General features: G+C 35.5%; 4 protein-coding genes across 4 annotated transcripts; 1 reads left to right on the top strand and 3 right to left on the bottom strand.

Moving 5' to 3' along the window:
• Positions 1 to 413: 413 nt before the first annotated feature.
• On the bottom strand, positions 414 to 2,615 carry LOC114728004 (monothiol glutaredoxin-S7, chloroplastic-like). The gene is made up of 3 exons (XM_028914806.1): positions 2,337 to 2,615; positions 1,600 to 1,869; positions 414 to 874 (listed from the first exon to the last, which is right to left on the bottom strand). Exons 1-3 carry the CDS (start codon positions 2,533 to 2,535, stop codon positions 819 to 821), a joined length of 525 nt encoding a protein of 174 aa, XP_028770639.1. The 5' UTR covers positions 2,536 to 2,615; the 3' UTR covers positions 414 to 818.
• A 3,119-nt stretch (positions 2,616 to 5,734) lies between these two features.
• LOC114728000 (flavin mononucleotide hydrolase 1, chloroplatic-like) lies at positions 5,735 to 11,838 on the bottom strand. The gene is made up of 7 exons (XM_028914802.1): positions 11,590 to 11,838; positions 10,703 to 10,778; positions 7,788 to 7,839; positions 7,051 to 7,165; positions 6,909 to 6,979; positions 6,597 to 6,684; positions 5,735 to 5,995 (listed from the first exon to the last, which is right to left on the bottom strand). The coding sequence occupies exons 1-7, from the start codon at positions 11,814 to 11,816 to the stop codon at positions 5,860 to 5,862; spliced, it is 765 nt and encodes a 254-aa protein (XP_028770635.1). The 5' UTR covers positions 11,817 to 11,838; the 3' UTR covers positions 5,735 to 5,859.
• A 7,108-nt stretch (positions 11,839 to 18,946) lies between these two features.
• On the top strand, positions 18,947 to 23,871 carry LOC114727999 (protein TRIGALACTOSYLDIACYLGLYCEROL 3, chloroplastic). Its single transcript, XM_028914801.1, has 10 exons — positions 18,947 to 19,449; positions 19,961 to 20,089; positions 20,303 to 20,398; positions 20,508 to 20,585; positions 20,667 to 20,728; positions 20,836 to 20,911; positions 21,199 to 21,306; positions 22,717 to 22,892; positions 22,983 to 23,067; positions 23,326 to 23,871. Exons 1-10 carry the CDS (start codon positions 19,240 to 19,242, stop codon positions 23,362 to 23,364), a joined length of 1,059 nt encoding a protein of 352 aa, XP_028770634.1. The 5' UTR covers positions 18,947 to 19,239; the 3' UTR covers positions 23,365 to 23,871.
• An 879-nt stretch (positions 23,872 to 24,750) lies between these two features.
• Positions 24,751 to 27,115, bottom strand: LOC114727998 (receptor-like protein CLAVATA2). The gene is given in 3 exon segments (XM_028914800.1): positions 24,751 to 25,306; positions 25,309 to 26,631; positions 26,634 to 27,115. Coding segments are annotated over 3 exon segments (2,139 nt in total). The 5' UTR covers positions 26,956 to 27,115; the 3' UTR covers positions 24,751 to 24,812.
• Positions 27,116 to 27,311: the final 196 nt, after the last annotated feature.

Genomic DNA, 27,311 nt, shown 5'->3' with positions numbered 1-27,311 from the left:
ATCATTAACGCATTTTAATTTTCCTTATCTGTCTACTCTTCTTGTATTTACTCTTTTATGTCATACAAAATAATACTCCTCCGGTCCTTATTATAAGACCCCATTTGACTTTTTATTTGGTCCTAATTATAAGACCCTAATCCATTTTGTCTATTATATTTATGCATTTTTTTCCAAGATAATCCTTCTAATAATGATAGTTTTAGCCAATATACTTAATTAGCAAGGATATTTTAGGAATGATAACACTTATTTATTATAAATAACCAACTTAACTTACTTCCTTAATCTCCTCAAATAAGTCAATTGGGTCTTATAATTAGGACCGGAGGAGTAAATCAAAAAAATCTTTCACACTAAGTGTGGCACGTTGAATTGTGCAGTTGAATTAGCGCCTCTTTGAATCACAATCATAAGTATCAATAAGCACATCTAACACGAATCAAGACAAAACTCTTACATACTTAACTTATATTTCATAAATCATTATTGAAAAGTTACTTATAAAACATTCCAAAAAAATAGGTTCATAGAAATAAAAGGAAAATATTAAGATAAAAGATGCGGACAACAAAGCAGACTGCTTTACTGAACTGAAAACACATGGCACACTTGAAAGGCTGTACAAAGCGAGGGAGGTAAAAATGATTGAACTGAACAAAGGTCGTGGACACAACACAAAGCAACAATAGTTGATTCGGTGAGATATTCTTGATTCTCATCAGCCACCTTGACCGGTTTGCACCCAAATACCAAGGATGATTGCGGTGCAGTAATCGCAATAGGCAGCCAGCATGAATGAATTGCTAAAGGATGCTTCAGGAGCACATCGTCTTCTCCAGCAGTTCCTGCAATTCTCCGCTCTGATATGCCTCTGCAGCCAAACAAAACGTGACGGAGTGCAAGCCATGAATGCATTGAATACATAAAACCAGCATCATTCGAAATCCACTACATTTTTGGTCATGGATAAGGATATTTCCCATGAATGGCAACTTCTTATGCACATAAATTATGATATAAGATGCGAAAATCGTGCTGTTATCAAGATTAAGAGACTCTATAAATTAAAATTATACAAACAAAATCTGCCCTCCAGTGTGGGCACTACTTTTCCGGAAAGAGATACATAGAAGACTATACTGGATACTATCAAATTGACTTTCATTTTCCCACGTCAAATATAAAACACTATAAGTCCATCATAGTCGTTTCCTAGACAACTCATTCGCTCCGGATTAACCACTAACAATTACAGTCGCCACTGGTCTTGTTTTAATTATCCCACCAGCGGGGAAATCACCGGAGAATGGGCAACCAGACTCAGTAAGAGCATTGCGGGCGGCTACCACACGCGTGCTGTAGTTCCGTATTTGTTTAGTGTCTTTTTGGGGGTCTTTGACGCCTCCTCTTAACACACGCACCAAGGGGGGAAAAAAGCATTGAACTTCTAGCAGGTGTCAAATTCTTGAAAACTTGAAATTATTAGCATGATATGCCTAAGTCGTCATTCGAGCATTAGCATGGCGGAACGTGAGTGGGGCAGAATTGAGCAAAGCAACCAAAAAAATCAGGTGGAATTGAATAAACATGACATACCAACAGTGATATCACAGCCACCAAAGAACTCTCCATCTAAGTATAGCTGAGGAAAGGTTGGCCAGCTGGAATACTCCTTCAGAGCTTGGCGTAACAAGTCATTTTCCAGGACATTTATAGTCTCAAAAGGCACATTGAAAGATTTCAATATTTGGACCACTGTGCTCGAAAATCCGCACTGCGGCAACTCTTTAGTCCCTTTCATAAATAGAACCACTTTATTTGAAGTAATGACTTTATCCAAGGTGGACTTGAGTTCAGGAGTTAACGCTGTAAAAATGGGTGCGGGCACCAAAACAGGCACAGAAAACAGAAAGAGCCGTGAGACAGTACTAACTCATAAAAGAGATTCGCCGTCCAAAAAAAAAAAACCAAAGTTAGATGGGCGACAGTGTTAACGAAATTTTTTTTTTAAAATCCAACTAATTTAAATGTCAGATAAATGGCCGGGGAGCGGTGAAAAATCAATTCAAGCAGCGCGCGGGACAGGTGGGTGCAAATTACGAGAATCTATAGAGGAATTCTGAGAAAGCAAATAATAACATCAAGGATTAAAAAAATAATAATAATAATAAGCAAGTAAATTGAGAAATGGGAGCGGCGCAAGCAGAGAATTAGCGATTCTTGAAAACCCTAGGGCAGAGGAAAAAGAAGGGGGGGGGGGGGCGAGACGCGTGATTAATGGTAATAAGAAGAGGAAGGAAAAAGAGAAGAAGGAGAAATAGAAAGCGGCGTACCAGAGAAGCAACGAAGGGGCGCGGTTGCGAGTGTGGGTCTGGGTTGGGGTTTGTAGGGGAAGAGAAGCTTGGGCATGGAAGGGAGGGAGGGAGTCAGAGCAGAGAGCATCTGGGATGGTGGGGCACGAGGAGGGCGCAAGGAACATGTGTGAAGCTGGACCTGTAGACGGATGGCCTTCACTCCGCAAGCACAAGACATCGCTCTTTCGTCTCTCTCTTCTCTTGGATGCCTGGGTTACGCTATTCTGCTTCGCTCGTCTCCCCGGTGGCTTGTGTGCGGCCCCGCTTCATATACTTAACATAATATCTATTTATCTAGTTTGTTTTGATTAGATTAAATAAAATTAGATACGTTAATTAATTATAAAAATATCACATTTTTTTTTAAAAAATATCATAATCATTTTTCTTGATATATTTCCTCCCTCCCTTATTTTATTATGGTTAGGGAAGTATATACATAGGTAATTTAGGAAAAAAAATGATAAATATAATAAATAGATTTTATATTTAAAATCAAAATTAACTTAATAATTACGTTCTATATTAAGAATCAGATGAGTTTTGTAGAATCAATAGTAATTTACAATTAAAGTTTCAACTTTGAATTTACAACTTTGAACCCATTTTAGTTTCTATTCTTTAAATTTCAAACTAATAATTTTAGTCTCTTAAATTTATTCTGTCTTAAAACATTAGTTCCTATAGGTGCAACAATGATCAAAATTTGTTAAAGTATCATCGTCAATATCATTAAAAGTGGTGATATTAACTCATCAAATAATATCTAATTAGATCTCATTTGGATAATAGAATAACTTCCAAGACAAAAAAAACAAGGGGCTAAACAGCCTCCATATGAAGACTTTTTTTTTATTACTTTTTTGTTATCTATACAAGATTTAACCAAGCGTCATCTTATAAATCCACATCATCATAATTTTTTTGTTGACATTTTAATAGATTTTAATACTATTGCACTTTTAGATATTAACGTTTTAAAACTAACTAAATTCCAATGATTGAAATCATGGATTTGAAATGGGAGAATTATAACCATGTCCTAATGATGAGATTTAATTATCTTAAAGTTTATCGCCAAGTAAAGAGTAAGTAATAACAAGTTTCAGAATAAGAAATGACAACATATTCAAATTGATCATTTGTCATTAGTAATTAAATTTCTTCCTCAAAATTTCTTAATAATTCTCACGATTAAAATTTAAGCGACTTAAATAAAAATAAACCGAAATTTTATGAACTAAAAAATATATTAACCCCTCAACTTTTAAGTTTTAACATGAGAGATTGAAAACACACCTGGCATAACACTTGGTTTTCTAGTTTATTACTAGCTATATAATAATTTATATCTGTGTTTCGGATTTTGAAAGAAGCAAAATCCTCAAAAATACTACTTAATTTCAAAATCTCAAATTAATGATTTTCATAAATATGGGTTGTTATTATTAAAACGTAAAACACAGGACTGATATGAAAATTCAAATTTTAAGTAGTATTTTTTAGGATTTTTTTCCCCTAACAAGTAATTATTTACCTATAACTATAATCTTTTTCCATGGCACGGATAGGTGCGTATTGCTTTATATTATGTTTTTAAATGCAAATTTGAAGGACTTACGTCATTATATATTTATATTTCTAATTTATTAAGATATATTTTGTCAGGATTCAATGAGAGGGAAATAGAGATGTTGATAAAATAAAATAAAAAAAACATTTAGATATCCGCATATCTCAACTTTATACTTGAAATCTTATAATACCCGGTTAAGATTTAAGCCAGTCCGGTCGGGTATTATACTTAATGTGATTTTAATGCATGCTTTTAAGAATATAACCTCAATTTTTTTTATACTTAAAATCTTATAATACCCAGTTGAGATTCAAGAGGGTCAGGTTAGGATCACAATTATTGTGATTTTAATGTATGTTTTTAAGAATATAACCAGAAATTTCTCCTAATTAGTGTATTATTACTTGGTGTAATATTAATAAAATTATATTATCATTTATGATTATCTGAAAAAAGTTGACAACAAAAGAAAGAATATTTGAAGAAAAGCGTAATCAAATTAGACTGTCAACTGTGATAATTTGACAAAGCATAACCATCTTATTAATAAATTAATTATTTTTCAAATGCATTTTAAAAATTTAGTGACTGGGATATTAATACCACAATATCTGTGACGAATTTTTTTTGTAGGAGTCCTCTCATTTTAATTATAAGGTTTAATTATTATATATCAAAGTTGGTTTTGCAAAACTGATTGTGTGATAAAATCGTCATGGCATTGGTCGCTCATCTTGCACATGGAATTATTGCTTTTGCATGTATTTTTCATTTCAGATGACCAACAATTTGACATGTTTCTTTCATGTTATTGCACTTTATTCATAATACCAAAATAGTTTTGGATGTCTTCCCTCCCTCTTAAACCAAATGGATTGATATTAAAAATCTTCTGTGAATACTTGCAATCATTTCAAAATGAATTGCATTGGGAAACTAATCAAGATAATAATAGAAGGAAATGTTTATTATAGCATGAAGAGTTTCATTGTTTTTTTTTTTTGGTCAAAAGAGTTCCGTTGTTTATTCAAAGGGAAAGAAGCCGTCATTAAATGGATAGATATCATATTAATAACTAATAATGCAATTCACTCATTTCAATCGCACCATCTAAACACTACATCCAACCTAATTTAGTTTCATGGGTAGTACAAGATTTCAGTAACAAAAAATTATTGAAGACGAGAGGTCTTTTACAATAATTTTGAATTTTCTGTCGGGAATTGGAATTAAATTGATATATTGATCTTGAAGTGTCATTAACGGTCAAGACGTAAACGAATCAAATTTTATTGGGAACTTTTTAATAAAATAAATTCAAAATTCAAAATTCTCAAAAAATCATCTCAATTTCAAAAATCCCATACCAATACCGGACATTTTAAAATTTAAAATTCCCAAAAAGTCACCCCAATCTTTTATTTAAAACATTTTTAAATTTACATATTTTAAATTAAAAATTAATGTCATTGAATGTAAAGTCATCATGGGCCAAAAAATAATGGATGTTGAGACATCATTTTAAAATCGCTGACTCAACATTTTTCATTAGTGAAGTTTATAAGGACAAAAATACACTTTTAAAACTTAAAAAAAATTAAACATATTTAAGGGGTATATGGGTAAGAACAAAACCATAATTTTAAAAGTATTTTTACGATATATGAAATAAATATGTAAATGAGTTTATCTCGATTTATAAAAAAGTACTTCTGAACAATACTTTTGGAGTCAGCCAAACACCTTTTTGATTTAAGTTTTAATAACTTGAGTACAAGGCCCAAAAAAAAAAAACTCCCCTTTTCTTGTTTTGCATGTATTTTTTTGCAAACTAAAAAAATGACTTATTCCAACCCAAATATGGCCCGAGCGTCACCATGAAAAGTTTCCCCGGAAGAGCTCAATTTAAGAAAATGAGTTTTCGTGTCAGATCAGCTTATGATGATCCCCATTTGCTGTAATGTCAATCCCCATCAGGCACAGTTCTTCACGCAGCGCATTACTATTCTTAAAATGTATACCCCTGATGCCAAATTCAATGGCTGCCTCGACATTTTTTATCCTGCAAGGGGATCGGAGAAGTAATACCCATGTTAGCATCAAGTACGCCAGTCTGAAAAGATCCAACTCTTCCGGTCTAGTTTGCCTACTATTTTCATGAAATAAAATAAAATAAAATCATTTGCCGCACAACCAGTTTTGGATCGACGGGGGAAAAGTCTCCAAAACTTTTAGCACATCCCCATTCGAAAATCATGTTGCCCAAATGAAACCCAAAAGAAGAGAACCGTAGGATGGAGAATTAAATAACGATACTAATGCCTGCTTTGCTTATAAAGAGCTCCCTTTCCAGTTGCATCACATGGATTCCCTAGCCCACGACCTATGCCCTTAACTCAAAAGTATGACCATAGAAGATATCAATTTTAACCTTGATTTTGTTACAAGTAGATGACGATTGGACGCCTTTATCAGGGAAAAAAAAAATCAACATATACATATAATTAAAATAAAATCTACCATTACATTGCTATTGATGCAACTTTTCAATTTACATGCAATTTTTAAATTTTTTTCCTTTTCCCCATTCGGAAGTGTGTGGGTTCAGTAATCTAGTTATGGTTAAAATTTAATAAAGATCCAGTTTTAGATAGTGTAAGAACCTGTCATCCACAAAAATACAATTTGACGGATCAACTCCAAGATGTCCCAAAACTTCCATAAAGAATTCTGGATCGGGCTTTCTCTTTCCTGAAAACATAATAAATTGTCTTTTACTGCGTAAGGGTGACAAAATAACTTGAATTTATATCTCAAACTCTATATTTCCTAGTCAAGCAACGAGATCAACAAGAAAATGGTACAATCATAAGACTGCCCCAGTTCTCCCTAGACAACACCAAAATCGACATAAAAGGCACACAGAGTGAGCAGGAGAGGGCAAGTCTAACAAATTGCCGGATTACGTAAAATACCAGTTGTACACGAACAAAATGTCCAAGATAAATATTTGGATAGTTTCAGCTTGTCCTCAATCAACTGGTACCTACAATAGGAACCATTCTGATCATGGAAATCAAAACCGAATAATAAATCACAATAGAACAAATCTCTTACCATATGGGATAGTTTGTAAATGCATGCATCTCATAGTTATTTTGCTTCAAGGCAAGAAGCAATTCTTCAGTGCCTTCGATATAGGAATATCCACTTCTCATACAAGATTTGAGGCCTAACATAGACATCCACACACATATCAGCGGCTTTGGTGATTTCCAAGCGGGTTTGGGGATGGGGCTTGCATTGAGCACAAAAGCAAGTACATAAAACGAACTTCAGGAGTGCTGAATTGTATTGTTGAAAACTGAATCTCCAAAAGCATTTTAAAAATGAGCACACGCCTGATTAAATTAGACTCATATAATATGCCTATGAGGAGAATTAGAAGCATAAGGAGCAGAGCAGATAGCAAATCAATTATCAGGAAATTAAAATAAGTCAGCAATTTGTCTTGGATTAACACAAGCAATACTTCTACATCCAGTCTCAGTCTGTCAATGAGACGCTAGTCAGTGCTCAGTTACCTGCTTCAGCATTCTGGGAGAGAGACAGCTGTTACAACTTCTAAAATACTTGCCAAAAAAAAAAAAAATTACGAGAAACCTAAGATGTTCTGTACGCTGGCGTATATATGGTATGCTAATACGCATATATTGCAATTCTTATGCAACCCAGCAAATGAATATATGCCAAAACTTCACCAGAAAAAAAGTGACTTTCAATCTACCAAACAAATTAAAACACAAGATTTGAATTAAAAGATCAGGCTTTAGACACAAGAATTTTAGACCAACCTTCCAAATCAAAAGGTCTTCCATCTTTAAAAAATTTGCTTGCCAGCTCCGTCTGGAAGAAAATGACACAGTTCGCTAAAAAAAAGGCAGTGATGAATATAACTTCTATACCATTACATACAGAAGATCTGAGAATAGATCATGAGAAAATGACAGACAACAAAGATAAAACATGTTCATCATCCCCCAAAACTCTAGAGAATTACACAAGTGATGGTAGCATTCAGTTGAACAAGAAAAAACTCAACTCTTTAAAGGAAACAATATACACCCAAGCAATGAGTGTAGAGCTTGCTGTTTCTAAGGAAAATTTTTTCATCATATACTCTTAAAATCCCCTTCAGATTCTTGAGAGCCTTGTATACATTTTCAATATACAGAGGAATCTACTAGAGATTTAAAAATTGCAGGGAAGTTTGGAGTATATTCAAGTAAGAAAAAAAAGAGGAAGGAAACTTCAAAATATTACATGATGCCCATTGGAGAGACTATAGAATAAGAGTAATAAATTGATTGGATAACATATATATATAAAAGGAACAAGATCTATAAGACATTAAGAATTGTTGGCAAAAAAACAAATAAGACGTTAAGTATTGTTAGTGGAGAACATCCAATATCTTCAAAATACACATTCAAAATCTTGCAATGAATTGACACGATGAGAGAAGTCTGGCAAACATCAAAAGAAGGATTGGAATGCCAGGCTTTACCAGCAAAGATTGCCTGGAGCTAATGACTTGCACGTTTATGTCATTTCATTTCCTTTGACTGGTATATATGATGAAATCATCTTCAAATAATTGGACTGTCTGGGTAAAAGTTTGCAGTCCTTTCCACAGCAAGTGCACGAGGAAATGCAGAATGATTTCATACCAGAGGAAATTAAAAGAAGAAGGAAGCAAAGAAAATTATATGTTTTTCAAAGGACAAAACGCTCTCCTAGCCCAGGTGATTTTCCCCAACCTCCTCAGAGGCTCAGACAAAAACCCTCCTCCTATCATAGTCCTCTCTGACCAAATTCTCTCTCATCAATTCCTCTCTCATCACCTACTACATGACAGAGGTATGCATCGGGTGCTGACAACTAAACATTCTTGCCAGTTGCCACTGATCTACTCTTCACCCATTTTCTTATCATTCCTTCTATTATAACTTACAAGTCTCACTGGGTCAAGATCCACTTAGCATGGCCCCATCAACATCCTGCATGTACACAATTTGGTTTTAAGGTCAAACTCTAAATCATGCATTGGATTTACATATCAAACCAATATAATCACTGCTATATAATTTTCCTTTGAAGTCCCATCACCCAGACAAGATCCAAAAAAGTTGGAAAACACAAGGTTAGAATAAGATTGAAAATTTGTAAGTTGTAACCATAAAGTTCTTTCTAGTTTCAAATGTAGGAGCCCTAGAATAGGAGAAAGTGACACATCTAAGTTCTAACTAAGTGCTGCAAAAGACAAGAGAAGGTTAAACTTAAGGCTCGGAAGATAAATGAGACCTTTCCTTGCATGAAAGAAAGTGGTTGCGGATAATTCCCGAGGTTCTGAAAAGGGTGGGTTGGGGGTTCATAAGGGAGTCTTTAAAGTGAAAAGTCTTCAGAGGCCCCTAGAATGCATGGAGGACACGAGGAGACATGGGAAGGTTGAGGATTAGAACAAACGCATGCTACTGCGGCTGAACCCTTGTACCAAAACCCTGATTCAAGTCATTATGAAGATTTACTTGTATGAAGGCACCCTGGTCTAATCCTCCGAAGTTCAAAGCCAGTGTCATGGAAGGTTCCTTGTGAGAGGAACATTGACCTTCTCTAGCAAATTCTGGGTATCATAAAGTTTTTAAGTGATTTCCCAGAGTTGTTGACAGCAATCAAGCTGGTCTAATGACTTGTTTCAGGCCAGGGTCAAACACTACCTCAAGTCTTCTTTAAGGCAGATATCTTTAGCCAAAGATAAGTCCTAGGAAGGTCACTAAGGGATGAGGCTTGATGGCAGCTTTGGGATTGTGAGCTTCTAGCGGAAAGGGAGGCCTCAAGCAAGTGCCATAGGTTGCCTACCTTGAAGCACGCTTTCCATAGTCCATCATAGTTTTCCATATCAGAGATTCAGGTCAGTCCAAGTAGGTAAAGTCCGACGCTAGACCTTTTTTATCTGTCTAAATCTACCTTCACAATAACAGTGCCTTAATCCTTAGGTAGTCACTTGGGCATTTCAAGATTCCCAAGTAACTCATATGGAGACAAACCTGAGTAAATGCGAGAAAAGAAAAACAGATAGTAATTTTTACAGCCCTTTGCACTATATCCGTGTATTTGTGCAAGGTGATACCCACTGCTGAGCACACATGCTGGCCAGCTCGGGGTCAAGTTTCTGATAAACTGGAAGAATAAAATGTTTCTGGTTCCGACCAGGACAAAATAGGTCTAACTAAATACACTGCAAGTTTGCAACTCATTAAACACTCGAACATAGGATCCACGTATATTTGCTGAGAATACTAATCCACAGACACAAATTTTTCCCCGTTTCAGAATTTATCAAGGACACAGAAGAATTCAAAGTCCAAATAATCCCATGTTGGAATCACTTTTACTCAAGATATGGCTATATATGAAGAAAAAAATAATCCTGCGTGATGGATGGATTTGAACATTCCCAATTACCAAAGCAATGAAGAACCTTCAAGAAACCATAAGCGTAGGCCATACGCACTTCAAGAAAAATGAAGGAAGTAAGCCTCCCGTGAACTAAAGGGAGTAGAAGGTTGTGCTTATCACAAGTGGTGTTGTGCTAATTCAATTTCTCTTCCAAGTTTGAACACAGCAGGCGGTGAAAGATGTCCAATGCTGATAATTTAATTCATGACTGCACTCGTATGTATTCTTTTCCTCTGAATTTGAGTTTTACCTCATCAATTATTCCCTTTTCAAACTCCATCCACGCAGTTGGGTGCTTGCATTCCATTAGTTCCTTCAGAGTCATTCTGAACATGAAATAATTGTGTGATTACCCAGAGTGTTTAAAGTAGGGAACAAATTCTGGAAGGTTGCAAATGAAGATAAAACAAGATGTGATCACCTGAAACAATTCTATAAAAGATACTCTCAGCAGATGAAATGAGGCAGCAATGTAGTGTTTAAGATTGATATGTGCAGAAAAAAACCGTTATACGTCAGGGTTCCAAAAGACAAGTAGCATTGTCCTAACCCGAATAAAGACTGAAGCATAAAAGAACCGTAGAAAAATCAACTTAGCTGTCCTTCTGTTAACTTAAAGGAAGGACAGGCAGCTTCTATTTTCCAAAGACGTACTCCTCGGATCCTAAATAGGACACTTTTTATAAGTCACTATCTATTTTTCTAAACCCTTAAATAGGACACTTTTAATATCGATTCATTAACTCTATCATAAAATTTCATGACTTTCCAACTTTATTTAATCTAAAAGAAAAAAGGTACTCTCGAGAACAGCTGCATAATAAAATGGGTTGGGTGTCTATATAGGAAATTTTGTCAATCCAAACTAGGCTACGCACAACACGATAGTTAACACCACATATTAGAGTTTCGAATAGTCAGACGTGCGAGTATTGATTACAATAAAGCAAATGAGTAGATTAAGCACCGAGCATTTGTAAAATTTCTGCTTATTACTAATGAAATTATGAACGTCAGTGCAATAGCGATCAAGGAAAACTTTGAACGGCCCAGACAATGAAAAATGACTATCCCGATCGAAAGTTGGAGTTTGAATATTAAGAAGCTAAGTTTAAATGGGAGTAACGATTGGTGTACCCGAAGAAGGCTGGGACGTCGTGGTAAAATGGATCACGAACAACAGTGTCCATCATATCGAATAGAAGTATGGGTAGTTTTCTGTCAGTGTTGGGAGTGGCAGTTGATGAAACGCCTCCGATTTTAGCCATTTTTAGTAGGTTCGAGTTCAAGTATAAATTTTGGCAGAGGGAGAGTCTCGGATTAGAGCAGATTGAGGGTGCTCTCAACGAGAAGACCACCGCCATTTTACCGTGGTCCGGGGATTATGGTCAACCTACTGAGTGGCCTTTCCACCCGATCTGGATTTTGGTCGTTACAGCCACGACGCGGGTCCCCGTCTCCGAGAGCCGCGGGCCCAGCCGGCCCAAAAATGGCGGGGGGTCGGGTTTGCTAAATTCCAACCCGCGTAGCCCCGTGGCGGGATAACCGCTTTTCTTTTGTTTTCTTTTTTTTTTAAGGGAAAGAAAATTTGCTACTCCTGATCCGAACCTAAAATCTATAACAAGCCATTGCATTCACTGCCTCTCACAGTCTCTTGATTTGCTAGTGACTCATGAGTGGGAATGAAAGTGTCAGTGACTCCTGAAGCATCGTCTTGTGTTGTGCCAAAGGATTTGTTAATTTGATTGCTGCTGACCCTCCTTTGCGGCACATAGGGGCAGGTGATTGGGACTGAGACTGGTTAACGATGATAAGGAAGAGAAACAGTGTTAAATGATGACCCGTTTAATGAATCCATGTAGCACATGTTAATTGAAGAACTAAACTGGATGTACTAGATATAATGTGCTCAATGTAAGTTTTGTCCTAAGGTTAATTTGAAAAAAAAAAATTCATAAATATATAAAATAAATTTTACATGTAAGATGAATATTAATTCTTTAGTTAAATTCCATGTCAAGAAAACCTCATGGTGTCACGATTTTCTGAAAGTCTTGTCAATTAATTCATAAAATTAAAAACCTGGGTAAGTTAATTATTTATCATTCAAAATAATAAATTTGTGATACTTATTTAAAAGTAATCCTACCGTTTAACAATTAAAATTTAATACGTCAAAATAATAATATCTCAGTAAGTAAAGGTATGGCGAAAAAAAAGTATAAAATATAAAAAATCATATTTAGAGTTAATTAAAATTCTTAAATTTATGATTAATTAAAAATTTTAAATTGATTGTATATTTAAGATTCGAGGAAGCTAAATTTTACTGTTAAGATAGAGTAAATAAATAAATAAGCAGATGTCTGAATCTAGCTATTTGTGGGACACATGCCTTGCCTAGCGTCGTTTCCTACTGATATATATATATTTTTTTTTTGACGCGTACAAGAGCAAAGGTTAAACAATGACTGGAGTCTGGAGTCAAAGTACAAGAGTCTTTCTCCACTTTGTCATATTAATTGGCCTGTGGAAGTTTGTCCCATTAATGTAAACCAAAAAATGCAATGAAAATACAAGAGGCGTAGTTTTTTTTCCTCTTAAAAGTGGGGCCGAGGACACGTATGGACGGTTTTATATTTCTTAGCCAAAAATATATCCTTAGTTTTTTCAATTTTGTATAAGGTTTTATTTTTGTTCTCTTCGCTTTATAAAATGTTCTTTCGGTCTTTAAATCCTGACATCAGTATCAAAAATACAGGCAGTAAAATAAAAAAAAGTTAACAAAACACTCTCAAATATTAACATATTAATTTAATTTTAAAAAGAAATTACACAAAAAATATCGTTTGAGACTAGTAATATTTTCTTTTGACTAAGGTTGAGACTAGTAGTGATAAAGTAAGAGGCTAAGAAAATACTTTGTAAGATTAATAGGCAAAAATAAATTTTTTACAAAGTTAAGAAATTGAATAATACTTCTGCCTCTCTTTTTTTTCACTGTGTACCATTTTCATTGTTTTTTTTTTAACCAATCTACGTCAATACTAGCATTAGAGTACTCAGTTTGCACCTCCTGAAGTGCGTTCCTGCTCATTTTTATGGGGTATTTCATACTTTTAAGTTTTAAGGAGTATTAAATATTTTTTTCTGTGTACACCCGTATTTAAGAAAAGTAGCAAAAGAGTAAAGTTTAGTGTAATGTTGAAATTTAATATAATTAAAAATAATAATATATCAGAAATCATTAGTTAGGAATATCTCATATATAAGATATTCAGATAGTTATGCGGGAATTAGTTAGGAATATCTTATATATAATCAAGACAAATTTAATGTTTTAAAGTGTTAGGCGGGAATTAGTTAGGGATATCTTATATACAAGAGAGAAGAAGGTTTAAGGGTGATCTAAAAAACTAGTGGAGATATTCAAATAAAAATATTTTTATTTGACTCTCAAATTTTTCTAAATTATTAAATTGCCCGGTCATGTTCAAAATGCTTGTCTTGAGCTACTTAATATAAACACTTTCACATAAATTCGAATAAAACTCTTACCACATAGTTATTTTATATTTTATAAATCATAATTAAAAAAAATTATTTTTGATCGTTATTTCAAACAAACCATCCAGTGGTGACAGACGACAATATAAGCTAATCTAAGACACGTCGCATCCCGTTAACTAGTCTTGTTTAAGATCTTATTTAGAATGACAGTAGAATCCCTTAAAAACAATTTCTTAATCATGTTTGCGGAATATAAAATAAATATGTACGGAGAATTTTATCTTAAATCATGCGAATAAGTGTTTTTGGGACTCTAATCCTGATCCCAGGCAACCACTAAATAATAATTGGACTTGCAAAGCAAATCTTAATTATATGGCATGCAGCAATTTTTCCCTCTATGGCTGAGTTGAATGGGAAATTCAGACGTGCATTAGCCACCCCCCTGTTTTGTGCTCACTTCGTTGAGCCGTGTGGATGCGTGAGGAAACCACGCCACGCTCTAGGACCTGACGGTATCAGCAAGTCAAAGCTTAGGGCCATGAGAGTTTTAAAAATGTTATTAACCCCGTGTTTAATATAAAAATTAGTTTAAAATTTAATTTGATTATAAATATAAGACCTCAACTTATTTTATCTCTCACAGTTATTTATTTTTTTCTAAAATAATTTTTGTAATAGTTGCACATGTTAAATGTTTAATTAAATGGTAATTATAGCCAATACATATGATTAACAATGACATTATATAGAAGACAACACCTAATTATTACAAATAATTAATTTAACAAATTTTTTAAATTTATTTGAATTAGTTAGCTAACTCTTATTTTAAAGATTAAAAATAAAAGTATCATTGTCGATGTTGATTTTTCGTCTAGGAGTGTTTTTTTTAATAAATTTTTGTGGTTTTAAATTGTGATCTTAGTTCCAACTCTTCTCAGTCAACATCGTTAAGTATGAAGACAAAAATTAAAGTTGATTAAAGATACAAGGATAAAAACCAAAACTTGCCTAATATTTGTACTTCTAATGAGTTTTGATTTTTGCCCATATATTTTTAATAAATTTTAGTTTTAATCTCCATAATTAACATTGTTAACTAAAAATTAATATGGTTGAACTGAAATAAAGTTCTTATAAAACTACAAGGGATAAAAAATCACATTTAAAGCTATATGAACTAAAATTAAAATTCCATCATACTGGTTAATAATAACATTAACCCCTTTTAGAGTAAATTAGGAAAAAGTGTAAATTACGGGGATAATGTGTAATTAATTTTCGCCAAAATCAAGTGACAAAATATGAAAACTTCGCATCATAACATGCAACAGAATAACAAGCGGCCAGGCCGGGAAGAAGAATAAAGCGTGGACCTTCAAATTTATTTTTATTCTGGTTTTGGTTTCTTAAGTTTCATATTATAATTACCCGTTTAGTTCATTGAATCATAAGTAATTGAATGTAATATAATAGGAAAGAATATAATGCAATGTAGGGATTTTTTTTTAAAAAAAAGATTTTTTGTATTAATTTTAATTTAATAATTATAAATATAAAAAAGACAAAAAATGCCCTTATCACATTTTTCCCTTGACCCTTTCCCTTCCACTGTCGCGTTCTTCCTCCTCCTCCTTTTTCATTGTTTGTTGCCATAATCGATGTCCAGAAATTAAGGCAAAATGATCCAGAAGGATAAAAATAGACTAGACTTGTTTTGGAGTTTATTGACCTGAGCTTGACCTGTGACCTATTACAGACTTATTTGTCAACCTGAGCCTAGCTTGTGGCCTATTACAGACTTATTTTTCAGTATAAACTTGGCTTGTATAAAGGTCTGATCTAGCCTGAAACTTGTTAAAAAAACTTGCATTTTTAAAAAATTCAAATTACAATTATATTTTTTAAAAAACTAATATTAAAAAAAGTATACATAATAATTAATTTTTTAGTTTTGTTTTTTATTTAAATTTTAGTATCATAAGTACTATTTTAAATCTTAATTATAATTTACAGAGATATTAGTGAAAACTAATTGTAATTGTATATTAAAATTGGAAACAAGACTACCTTTAAGTATACAAAAGAAATTAAAATTAAGATAAATAAACAAAAAGAAAAAAACTATTAATTCTACAATGAATAAAGAGAGTATCATACTTTAATTAAAATAATACATAAGTTAATTAATTTATCATTCTTGGAACAAAATTTTTCTTTCATATTTTATTTATATTTTTAAGATTTAAAGATCACATTATTTATTGGTATTATTATTATTATTTAAAATTATATTTTTATCTTCACTTGTCAATTAAACTTTAAAATCTAATAGAGGATTAAGCTATTAACTATATATTAAAATTAAAAAATAAATTAAAAGAACACATTAAAAATAATACCATTAACTATTTTTTTTATATATTGTAATTATAAATTTTTAATAGGTCTAGGCTGACTTAACATGCTTAACAAACTCTTTTAAAGAGCCTAAGCCTGACCTGTTTAGTTAAACAGGCTTTCAAACAGGCATAAGCTCGTCTCTTTTAAAAAAACAGATTAGGCCAAACCAGGCTAAATGCATATTAGGCTATAAATTCTTAACAAGCTGTCTAGTCTGTTTCTGTCCCTAATTGGATGAGGAAAAAAGGCCAAGCATTGGGACCTGGTTTCTCCCTTCGCTCCTCCCGTCTGCCGCCGTTTTCAGCCAAAATAAAAGAGCAGGCTCGTTAAAAAGGCTGAATGAGTCCGAGTGGAAAGTGATGCATGAGTGGGTGAGGGAGAAAATAACATTATAGTTAAGTATATAGGGTGCGGACCAGAGTATACATCATGTGTGTTTGAGTTTTATGTTTTAATCTAGGGTGAAATTTTTTTTAGGTACATCTAATATTCTATAGTTAAGTATAGTGTGCGGACCAAAGTATACATCATGTTTGTTTGAGTTTTATGTTTTAATTTGGGGTGAAATTTTTTTTAAGTACATCTAATATTCTAAAACATTTTGCAATACATCTAACGGTATGGAGTTACTTTTTTAAGTACATTCAACATTTTAAATTATATTTTGACCCATTCAAAACTTTGAAATATATTTTTCATATATGTCCAACATTCTAAATTACTATCTCAGGTCCTAAATATTACTAGCTTTTATATTTAAGATTAAAGATGGTAAGTTTTGGTGTCTCCAACACCCTCAATTTTTAAGAGTAAAATTGCATTAAAAAATACTATAGGATACTGAATGCCACTAAAAAATATTTCAAAGTACCGGATACATTACAAAATATTTTAAAATACGAGATGTATTTAGAAAAAAACTTTATAGGCCTGGTTGGACTTTCACCCTAAATTAAAACATAAAACTCAAATAAATATGATTTGCACTTTACTCTCGATTTTTATTAAGTACACTTGAATGAGATAAATTAGTGACGATGGAGTAAATTTTTTTATTCATTTGTTACGCACGCTGCCATTCACCAGTGTGATGCTATTTTCTCCCTTACCCTCTCGTGCGTCATTTCCCACTCTGGCTCATTCGGCATTTTTAACGAGTTTGTTCTCTTATTTTGGCTAAAAACGACGTCGTTTGTGGCATCGTGCAGCAGCAGATGGAAATAGCAAAGGAGAGAAGCCAGATCGCAAGTATTGCCATTATCTCCTGATCACTTATTGTTGAAGTAAGTGGCCGTAGCTTTTCTTCACTGCTATTATTTTACCCACTTTATTTCCAGCCTCCTTTTAGTAATGGTTTTCACTTGAAGTCAGTTCCACATGGGAGGTATTTACTGAGAATCTTATGATAAATTTTTGAGATCTACAGGGAAGCCCCAAATAACTCGACTCCTGAATTTAATCACCATGTTAACAGTGGTGGCGAAGTCAATGAATGGAGAGGGTTTAATGAGTGGTGCCACTCACAAGGAAAGAAGCTGACGCACCCATAATAATGAAGCTTGAAGGTGGCAATGGAGATGACGAAGGAGGATAGTGGATGAAGAGAGACATAAGAAGGTGGTTGTGTGGTCAGGGAGGCCATGAAGGTGGGGGCTAATAGTGTCTTTTAACCAGATTCTCATATATTGTAATTCTCGTTCATGTGTATCTTAACATTATTATAGGTAATCTATATTACAAAATGTAACATTCTTTACATTACAAAAGTTAAATGGAACAAATGAATCAGTTTTTATTTATTTATTAGGATTACATGTAATCCTTATTCTTGTAATCCAACTAAACATGTTTTTTAATCTGTCAAGGACTAAAATGATTTAAATTTTCATTAAATAATTGGAATGAATATTTTAGATGAAAAAAATTTAGAAAACCAAAATTTTATGATTTAAAACGTGAAGGATGAAAATTAAAATAAGAATAAATTTGAAGAATAAAAATTACATTAACCCAATAATAAAAACGGTCAAGCGGATGTTGGGATCGGATGATTATTCATCGAATATAAGAAGAGGGATGCTCTAGGGCGTAGGCATATCCAGCACGTTGTGTAAATCGGAGATTGGAACTGGGTGTTGAGAGAATGGCGGTCAAATATAAGAAGAGAGATGCTCTAGGGCATGGGCATATCCGGCACAATAAGAGATTGGAACTGGGTGTCGGGTGTCGAGAGAATGGTACTACTAACTCCGTTCTTCGATACAGATTTTATTTATTTTTTATTTTGATTTTAAATATAAGATGTTAACTTATTTTGTCTATTATATTTATATATTTTTTTAAAAATAATCTTTCTAATAATACTAATTCTAATCAATATACTTAATTAGTTAGAATATTTTAAAAAAAATATCTATTCATTATAAATAATTAATTTAATTTATTTTTTTAATCTCTTTAAATGAATATTTTGTTTTTTTTACCAAACTTCAAATTAATCAATCAGTTCACTTAAGATGAGTTATATTATTAATAACGCAGCGTATTTCGCTGATCAATTCCCTCCTTACCGTCCAGCTCCACCCGCGGCATTTCTCCTCTCGCCTTCTTATTTTTGCCCGACATTCATCCGCGTGCCTCCGTTCAGTCAGGGTTTTATTACCTGCAATTCGATTCGGGTTCCCCGGACTTGCTTCCTTCTGCTAAAGGGCTTTCCAGCTCACAAATTCCCCCCTGCTTGCTTCCATATCACTCAATTTCATTTCCCACAAGTCTAAGCAATTTGGCAAGGCTTTTGCTTTTTCTGGTTATAGTCTATCTAACCCGAGACCCCTAATTCTCTAATAAAGAAACCCATTGCTCCCAAGCCGAATGGTGTCCTTATTAAGCTTTTCATGGTTTCCTCCGTCCATACAACATGGTGTCTCTCGATCGAATAAATTTGTGGCTGCAGATGCGAGGGCGATAAATTCATTCTATGCTGCCCAAAGCAACGAGCATAGGAAGGCTGCTTGTGCTTGTGCTTGTGCGGCTTCTCCACGAAACTTGATGAGCGATGAGTCATCGGCGATTAAATTTAATGTAATTCTGTAGTATTTTGTTTCTAAACACAGCTAATTTGATGGTTCTTCTCTCGACTTTTTATTTCAATGCCCGTTTCGTTGTTCCTCTAGACCGCTTCTTGCGAGCCTACTTCCCCTACTGGTTGGCGTCGTCGTTGTCGTTTTGTCATTGCTTGCTGCCTAGCACTGTTGTCTGCATGTAATAACTATTCTTTTGCTCTGCACCGTGCAATCCTTTATTCTACCTGTTCCCTATTACCATTTTGTTCATGCCCTGTTGGCTGTTTTTTGTGCATGCATCACAACATAGTTTATTACCTTACCTAATTTGAGCCATTTGATTCCCTGTGCAAGTGCTGCAATACAGGAATTTATCCTGTAATACACCCACCTGTGTCTCTATTTTGATGATCACTCGTTTTCCCTTAGTTTTATCGTATCTTAGCTTCTGGGAGTTGAATATCCCTGGTTTATGAGAAATTTACCTTTTATTCTCTTTTTTGGTTAGCTGATAACAAGTATATCTGTAGGGTTCTTCTGAATCAGAACACTTAAACACAATAGGGGATCTTCAGGACGATTCTGATGTTCTTATTGAGTGCAAAGAAGTCTACAAGTCTTTTGGGGAAAAGAAAATCCTAAATGGTGTGAGCTTCAAGGTAATTATCCTTCCATTGATTTTGTTTCTTTTTTTATTTGTATATTCTGGGCATGCTTGTATGAAATTAGGAAAAAAGGAAAAAATATTGGCAAGGTGCGATAATCAGCATGACTGCTATTCTGTTCAAAAAGGAGGTCTTACGGATATCATTATGCGCTTTAGGGAGCTTGCTGAATATTTGACCTCATTTCATCTTTTCGACTATGAATAGATCAGACACGGGGAAGCTGTTGGAATAATCGGTCCCTCTGGGACTGGCAAATCTACTGTCTTGAAGATTATCGCAGGATTGCTTGCTCCGGACAAGGTAACCATGCAGTTACATTCAGATTGGGTTAGTGACATTAATTTAAACCAAATTGTTTCTAAACAAATTCTACTTTATTTCTTGCATATTATATCTGTTGAATGAGAAGGGAGAGGTTTACATTAGAGGTAAAAAGAGGGCTGGTTTGATAAGCGATGAAGAGATATCTGGTCTTCGGATTGGACTAGTAAGTTTTAGTGTTATATGCATTATGCTTATTCTTCACTGCTAGTAATTTTTCATTGTGGTTTTATTTGTTTGTCTGCAGGTGTTCCAAAGTGCAGCTCTTTTTGATTCTTTGACTGTACGTGAAAATGTTGGTTTTCTCTTGTAAGATTTGGTCCTAATATTTGGGGTGACAAAATTTAAAAATTTAATTTATTTTGCTGTTGTTGCATATTCTTTTATTTAATAGCCCCAGCTTTGTTATTGATCAGGTACGAACACTCAAGCATGTCCGAGGATCAAATTTCAGAGCTTGTCAAGGAAAGCTTGGCGGCTGTTGGATTAAAGGTGTACTTCATGCAATTTTCTGTCCGATTATAGGCATATTGTTTTTTCCCCCATCTGAACATGTCAAATTACATGTGTCGATACTTGTTGCAACCATTACGTGATCTAGGCATTGAATTGTTATGTAACAGTGTTAAGAAAATTGCAATTTCTGAAAATTAAAAGGGTTTTCAGACATGTTACTAGACTACGTAATTCACTCTCCTTCATTTTTCTTTGACCATTGCTGCATTGACATTTCTGTCTTTAGCATGTAGACTAATTTGTCCGACCATTTTGTTTTACAGGGTGTTGAGGATCGGCTGCCTTCGGAGTTGTCTGGTGGGATGAAAAAACGGGTTGCCTTGGCTCGGTCCATTATTTATGACACTACAAATGATTCAATAGAACCAGAGGTATGTTGACTGCTAAAATTTTGTTCACCTTAGGGCCAGTTTTATTTATAGAAAGAATGGTAATAGAATGGAATGAAATGATGATCATTGTGAACAAGTTTGTTATGATATTGGAATTTTTTTAGAATTTTTAATTAGATATAAATAGAAGTAAAAATAGAAAAATGCCTCAATCCTGAAAAATATTTCCCCAGTCCTCCTTCAGTCATCTCCCTTCTTCCTCACCAGTGCTTTCATCTTCATCAATAGAATCAGAAGGAGATGCAAATACAAAATCAGAAATCAAATTCAACCTAAATCCAACGAATCAAATCAACAAAATGAAAAGGTGCATAATGAGCTAGACTGTTTTCTTCCTTGAACCACTCCTAGTTCAATGGTGGCTGTGTTCAAACATTGGAGAAGCGGATTGGCTGTGTTGGAACTCCAAACAAGCAGACAATGCCATAGAAGAGGATGATGGCTCATAATGAGGTTGAAGGTGGAGGTGGAGATGAGGGTGACGGTAACGCTGCTGATTGTGGACGAGAGGACTGACAAAGGGAGAAGACTAAGGAAGTCAAAAGGGAGAGTGGAAGAGAAAGAGAGAAGAGGGTAAAGTTGTTAACATGTTGATTCAGACAACTAGGAATGAGAATTCATAGGTTTTTTTGAAGAGTCCTTATTCCATGAAAAGTGGTAATAGGCTTTGCCACGAGAATCAGCATTCAGACTAAAATAGACAAACCGAATGGACCTTATGTGGGAGTGGAATCACAATTAACAGGAATTAAGCTTTACAGAATTAAACCAAACATACCCTTAAAGTATAATATTAGCCCGATATAATATTGCCAGAATAGCACAGGGAATACAAGAGGCTACTGGTATGGAGAATGAAACACAATTACTTTCATTAAGCCAACATAGTACATCATCCAAACTCATGGGAAATACTCCCTCGATCACTGCAGAAAATGAAGAAGGCAAATGCACCTGGGAACAAGTTTAATTCTTATATCATGAATTTCATTGGAAGGGTTTTTTTTTTTTTCAATGAAAAAAAATTTGAGCCTGTTGCCCAAGTTTTCTAACAATTGAAACAGGAATTTAACAAACTGTATTCCTATGCTTGTTGTTGGAGGCTTAATAACCCTGCGCTTTTACTACATTAGACGATTTGGATGATAATTCCATGCAATCCCCTTCTCTTTCCGCTTCTTCCCTTGACCAAATTGTCTTCCTTGAACCGCCTGTTGTTCTTGCTGTTAGTTTTGGCATGACGAATGTCAATGGTGTCTACGGTCACAATGAAGATGCTGAGTTTCCTAGTTACTGCTGCTGCTCTTACTGCTTATTATATATTGTAAATTTAACTGCAAAGTCCCCTTCCCTCCCCCTGGTAAATGACTTGTCTGCAATACTGTACAGGTGCTTTTGTATGATGAACCAACTGCGGGACTGGATCCCATAGCTTCTACAGTAGTTGAGGATCTGATCCGCTCTGTTCACATAAAAGGACGTGACGCTCTTGGAAAGCCTGGGAAGATTGCATCTTATGTAGTTGTCACCCACCAACATAGTACCATTAAAAGAGCTATTGACAGGTAAAGTTTGCAGGTCCTTTACTTAAACTGTTTCTTGCTCAGCCTGGTCTTGACGCACCCTCTTCCTAACAAGTCACTGCGTGAATACAGGTTATTATTTTTACACAAGGGTAAGATTGTCTGGGAAGGAATGACGCATGACTTTACCACATCACCAAATCCAATAGTCCAACAGGTTAGTTTTTTTTATTTTTTTGGGGGGGTGTGTGTGTGTGTGTGGGCTTAAATAACTACGGATGGGATCTTTCGAAGTTGTTACACTATGGAGTTTGATTCTCCTGGCGTAAATGCAAAAACAAAAGGACTGGCATGAAAAGCTACCTTTTCGCTAGTCGGATTATTGGAATTTAGGAGCAAAATACACGTTGTTTTATTACCGTCTCTATTAGTTCATACAATAGTCTCATTTTCTTTTTCCCTTCTGAGGTGGCAGTTTGCGTCTGGCAGCCTGGACGGTCCTATCAAATATTAGGACAGGACGACTTGCTGCTACGGTGGTAGAATGGAGAACATAGGGCGTCAGTAATGTCGAAATGGAGCCGTGAGAATGGCGATGATAGAGCATAGTACAGACAGTTCTCAGTAGATGACTGGGGGATGAGCAAGCCATGGACAGCCTTTTTGATGGGCAATTATTTAATTTAATTCAACATATTGAATTGGGGCAGCCGGTCAACGTGTTGGAGTGGTCACGGGAAAGGACATGCTGTTACATATAACCAATAATATTAAGAACGGGTTGGCTCTGACCTACACGAAGCACATGAGACTTATGGACGGACCTGATGTGAATTTGGTACATCGGGCAGAAAAGGTGGGTGAGACGGAACATTGATTATGGCTTTTCTGTTGTAAAGAATTCATAGCAGTTTGATCGATGAGCGTCATAAGTCATGATTATGGATTCTCTGTTTCACTGAATCCACCGAATGCACAGATCGAGAGTCTGGCATCATCCCGCGGTCTCTCTTGACAACAATCGTACCTCCCACCTCCAGAGAGCAGGGATTCTGATATTTCATGATTTTGTTTTCTTTTTTTTAATAAGCCTGGCAACCGGCTGCCGAAACCATGAAGGTGAAAATATCACTTCACATCAAATCACGTAAAGATGACAAGAACACTGCCAACCGCGGGGAATTTTTCATGTGGGGTGAAAAGGTCGGTTACCGTAGCTTTTTTTTTTTTAAAAAAAAAAAAAACCAACGTTACTGTACAGATTCAAGATCCCTGATCATTCCGTCTATGTTAACAAGAAGCTCACGCACGAGGGCGCGTCTACTGACAATCCACTTCAGTTTCTAAATAGGATCAAGATATCTGATCATTCTGGGCCAAAATATCTGTACGCTAAAGCTAGCAAGTACTCTGGTTAAGGTGGGAAAAAAAAGAGAGCCAGCAAGTAGTCTGGTTTAAAAAAAAAGAAAAAAAGAAACTAGCAAGTACATATGCAATGCAAATCTAGCTCGTTTCAATGGGAGGAAGTACTTCTTGCACAATGCAATTCTAGAACACCATAAATAAATGTTAGAAGAAAAAAAAAGTCCACATTACAAAATTTAACCACGGTTCTATAATCTGATAACGAAAATTAAAATTTCACTCATCTTAACCATCATCATCTAAAAAAAGATATTTGAATGTTGACTGGATAAATTAGTAAATACAAACATAACACAGCATTTAAAATCCAAATTATAATTCTTTAAAGGATACAAGAAAATGAAAATACAAATCAATTCGAGTACGGTAAAAGCTGATAGTTCAAATTTAAATTATTGTTGTCATGTAAAAAATTAAAAAAAATAATTACATAAAATAAATAAACATATTTAAAAAAAACTTTAAATTTTCATTATTGAAAGAAAGAACAGAGAGGGAATTTACAGGTGAAGATTTGTTATCATCACGGGCATTACATCAAACTTTGGTCTGGAGGATGTAATTTCTTGCCCGAGGTGAACAGAAGAGAGCAACAACACCAAAATCAAAACTAACAAAGGCACTTATAAAGAAAATCCCCACAGATATTGGTCCTTCCATCATATCCTCCTTAAAAGACTTCCCTTTGATTGATGCATTTCTTGCTTTATCACATCTTCCGCTGGATGATTCCAAGCATAAATCTGGGTTTCCAGCAAATGCACCGGGAAACTTCCCATACCCCTGCTTCCGGGGTACATACCCAGAAAAACAGTTAAAAGAAAAATTCAAGAGGGTCAGATCTGGAAGACTGGAAATATTTCCTGGAATCTGACCAGACAGGGAATTATGTGACAAATCCAAGGCTCTTAAACTCTGCATTTTCTGCAAACTTGGGACCTGTCCATCAAGAAAGTTGCACGACAAATTCAGATATTCTAAGGCAGCTAGTCCAAACAGACCCTTGGGAATCTCCCCGCGAAGCAAATTGTGGATAGATCAATCCCCACTACTGAGGACAGGATATATTTAAAGCTGGATTGATTGCTATCAGCGACAACTACAGAAATTTTCAATTGCACATTTCTTGATGCTCCAAATGGCTCCCTAACGGGGATGCCCATCTTGTTAAACAATAAGCCACCCTTAAAATTAATATCAGGGATGAAGCCGGAAAATTTGTTCCCAGAGAAATCCAACATTTCTATTTCTTCGAAGGTGAACAACCAACTGGGCAGATTTCCACTGAATTTATTTTGAGCCAGAGAAAGATACCTGAGGTTCGTCCATTTGGTTATTGCATCATTCAAGGATCCAGAAAGATAGTTGGAACTAAAATCTACAATCTCGAGAGATTTGCAGCCCGCCAGAGTGAGTGGAATCTCCCCAGAAAACCCATTGTTGCTTATATCCAATATCTTCAAGCTATCCAATGCATCAAATTCGGGTTGAATTGCACCAGAGAGGTTGTTGTTGTTAAGTATTAAGGCAAGCAGCTGAAAGCAGCCAACGATATTTAACGGAATGGTACCAGACAAAGAGTTGTGCGAGAGATCAATGACTTGAAGGTAAGTCAAATTTCCAATTCGAGCAGGAATTTCCCCAGAAAGATGATTGTGGGAGAGGAACAAAGCCTGCAAGCTCTTCAGTTCCGTAATTTTCAGCGGAATTTCACCAGAGAATTGATTGTGAGAAAGGTCAAGAAGAAAAATGCCCACTTTGTCTGTGGTGTCCGCGAGCTTACTCGGAATAGGACCAGAGATGTCATTATGGCTCAAGTCCAAAACGAGGAGCTTCTGGGTGAACACAAGCCTAGGAGATACTTTGTACGTCAAGTGGTTAAATGATAAGTTTAGATGAGTGAGTGCTTGTAAGGAAGCAATACAGGTAGGCAGGCCACCCACAATAGAATTGTTGGACAAATTTAAAACGGCGAGAGAGGCACCAGAAGCAGCAAAGCAGGGCAAAGTACCTGAAAAGCGATTGGAAGCAAGATTGAGAAAGACCAAAGGCTGGTAAAAATCAGGGAGGGTGCCGAAGAGACGATTGTTTTCGAGATTCAAATAGCGGAGGGATTTGAGGAGAAGAAGGGAGAGCGGAAGCGGTCCGCGAAAGGAGTTGAAACCCAAATCAAGGGTTTGCAAATAAGCAGAGAAGTTGCCAATCCACAGAGGGAGGGGACCGCCCAGAGAGGGATTGCCGTGCAAGATAAGATGAGAAAGGCGGGAAAGGCGGAGGAAGGAGGGAGGGATGGCGCCGCGGAATTGATTGTGAGAGAGATCAAGGGTGGAGAGAGAACTGAAGGAGCCGAAGCAGGGGGGAGAGGGGAAGAGAAGTGATTGCGCGACAAAATGAGGGATGTGAGAGAAGGGAGGAGGCAGAAGCGAGGGTGAAAATGGCCGGACAAGTGGAGGGAGGTGAGGTTGATGGAGACGACGCGGCGGGAGAGGGGGTGGCAGGTAAGGCCAGTCCAGGAAGAGCAGTTAGGATTAGAAGGGAGCCAGGAGGACAAGGAGCGGGAGGGGTCATGGAGCCACGAGCGGAAAAGGAGAAGAGAGGATTTGTCTTGAGGGTGAATATCGAGGGGGAGGCAAGGGTTTACAGAAGACAGGAGGAGGAGGAGGAGGAGGATGGGGGCCATGAAAGAAACCCTAGCCAGAGGCCCAAGATGAAGATGGAGATTGGAATCACCAAGAGCACTCACTGCTGGGGTGCTGTCCGAAAAGTGAGAACGACAACTGGTTGGCGCATTGAAGCGTGCACAACGACGCTCTCTTCATCATCTGCAGTTCACGAAAGGAAATCTGGCTCTTCGAGACGCGATCCGTCTCCGCAGCACCTTTTTTTTTTTTTTTGGTGGCTGGGCAGTGAAGCATGGGGATTTTTTTAGCTTCTCGAACACAGTATCTCGCCGAGATGTTTGGAACACATGATAACAAGCATGTCTACTAAATCAAGACAAAATTTTTTTTTATATTTATTTAATATTTTATAAAA

Source organism: Neltuma alba, unplaced genomic scaffold (genome assembly GCF_004799145.2).
Source record: "Neltuma alba isolate B1F8T4 unplaced genomic scaffold, ASM479914v2 tig00012517_pilon, whole genome shotgun sequence".
Taxonomy (NCBI): domain Eukaryota; kingdom Viridiplantae; phylum Streptophyta; class Magnoliopsida; order Fabales; family Fabaceae; genus Neltuma; species Neltuma alba.
Note: the sequence above shows the minus strand (reverse complement) of the source record. Positions and strands in the feature narration are given on the sequence as shown.

Excerpts from the sequence above, each read along its gene's own strand:
- LOC114728004 (XM_028914806.1), bottom strand. The coding sequence starts at position 2,535 with ATGTCTTGTGCTTGCGGAGTGAAGGCCATCCGTCTACAGGTCCAGCTT. Across the intron at positions 1,870-2,336 it reads GCCCCTTCGTTGCTTCTCTG|CGTTAACTCCTGAACTCAAG; the intron begins GTACGCCGCTTT and ends CCATTTTTACAG. Across the intron at positions 875-1,599 it reads TGGCTGTGATATCACTGTTG|AGGCATATCAGAGCGGAGAA; the intron begins GTATGTCATGTT and ends GTTTGGCTGCAG.
- LOC114728000 (XM_028914802.1), bottom strand. The coding sequence starts at position 11,816 with ATGGCGGTGGTCTTCTCGTTGAGAGCACCCTCAATCTGCTCTAATCCG. Across the intron at positions 7,166-7,787 it reads AAGACCTTTTGATTTGGAAG|GCCTCAAATCTTGTATGAGA; the intron begins GTTGGTCTAAAA and ends TGTCTATGTTAG. Across the intron at positions 5,996-6,596 it reads TGTATTTTTGTGGATGACAG|GATAAAAAATGTCGAGGCAG; the intron begins GTTCTTACACTA and ends ATCCCCTTGCAG.
- LOC114727999 (XM_028914801.1), top strand. The coding sequence starts at position 19,240 with ATGGTGTCCTTATTAAGCTTTTCATGGTTTCCTCCGTCCATACAACAT. Across the intron at positions 19,450-19,960 it reads CATCGGCGATTAAATTTAAT|GGTTCTTCTGAATCAGAACA; the intron begins GTAATTCTGTAG and ends GTATATCTGTAG. Across the intron at positions 20,729-20,835 it reads GAAAATGTTGGTTTTCTCTT|GTACGAACACTCAAGCATGT; the intron begins GTAAGATTTGGT and ends GTTATTGATCAG.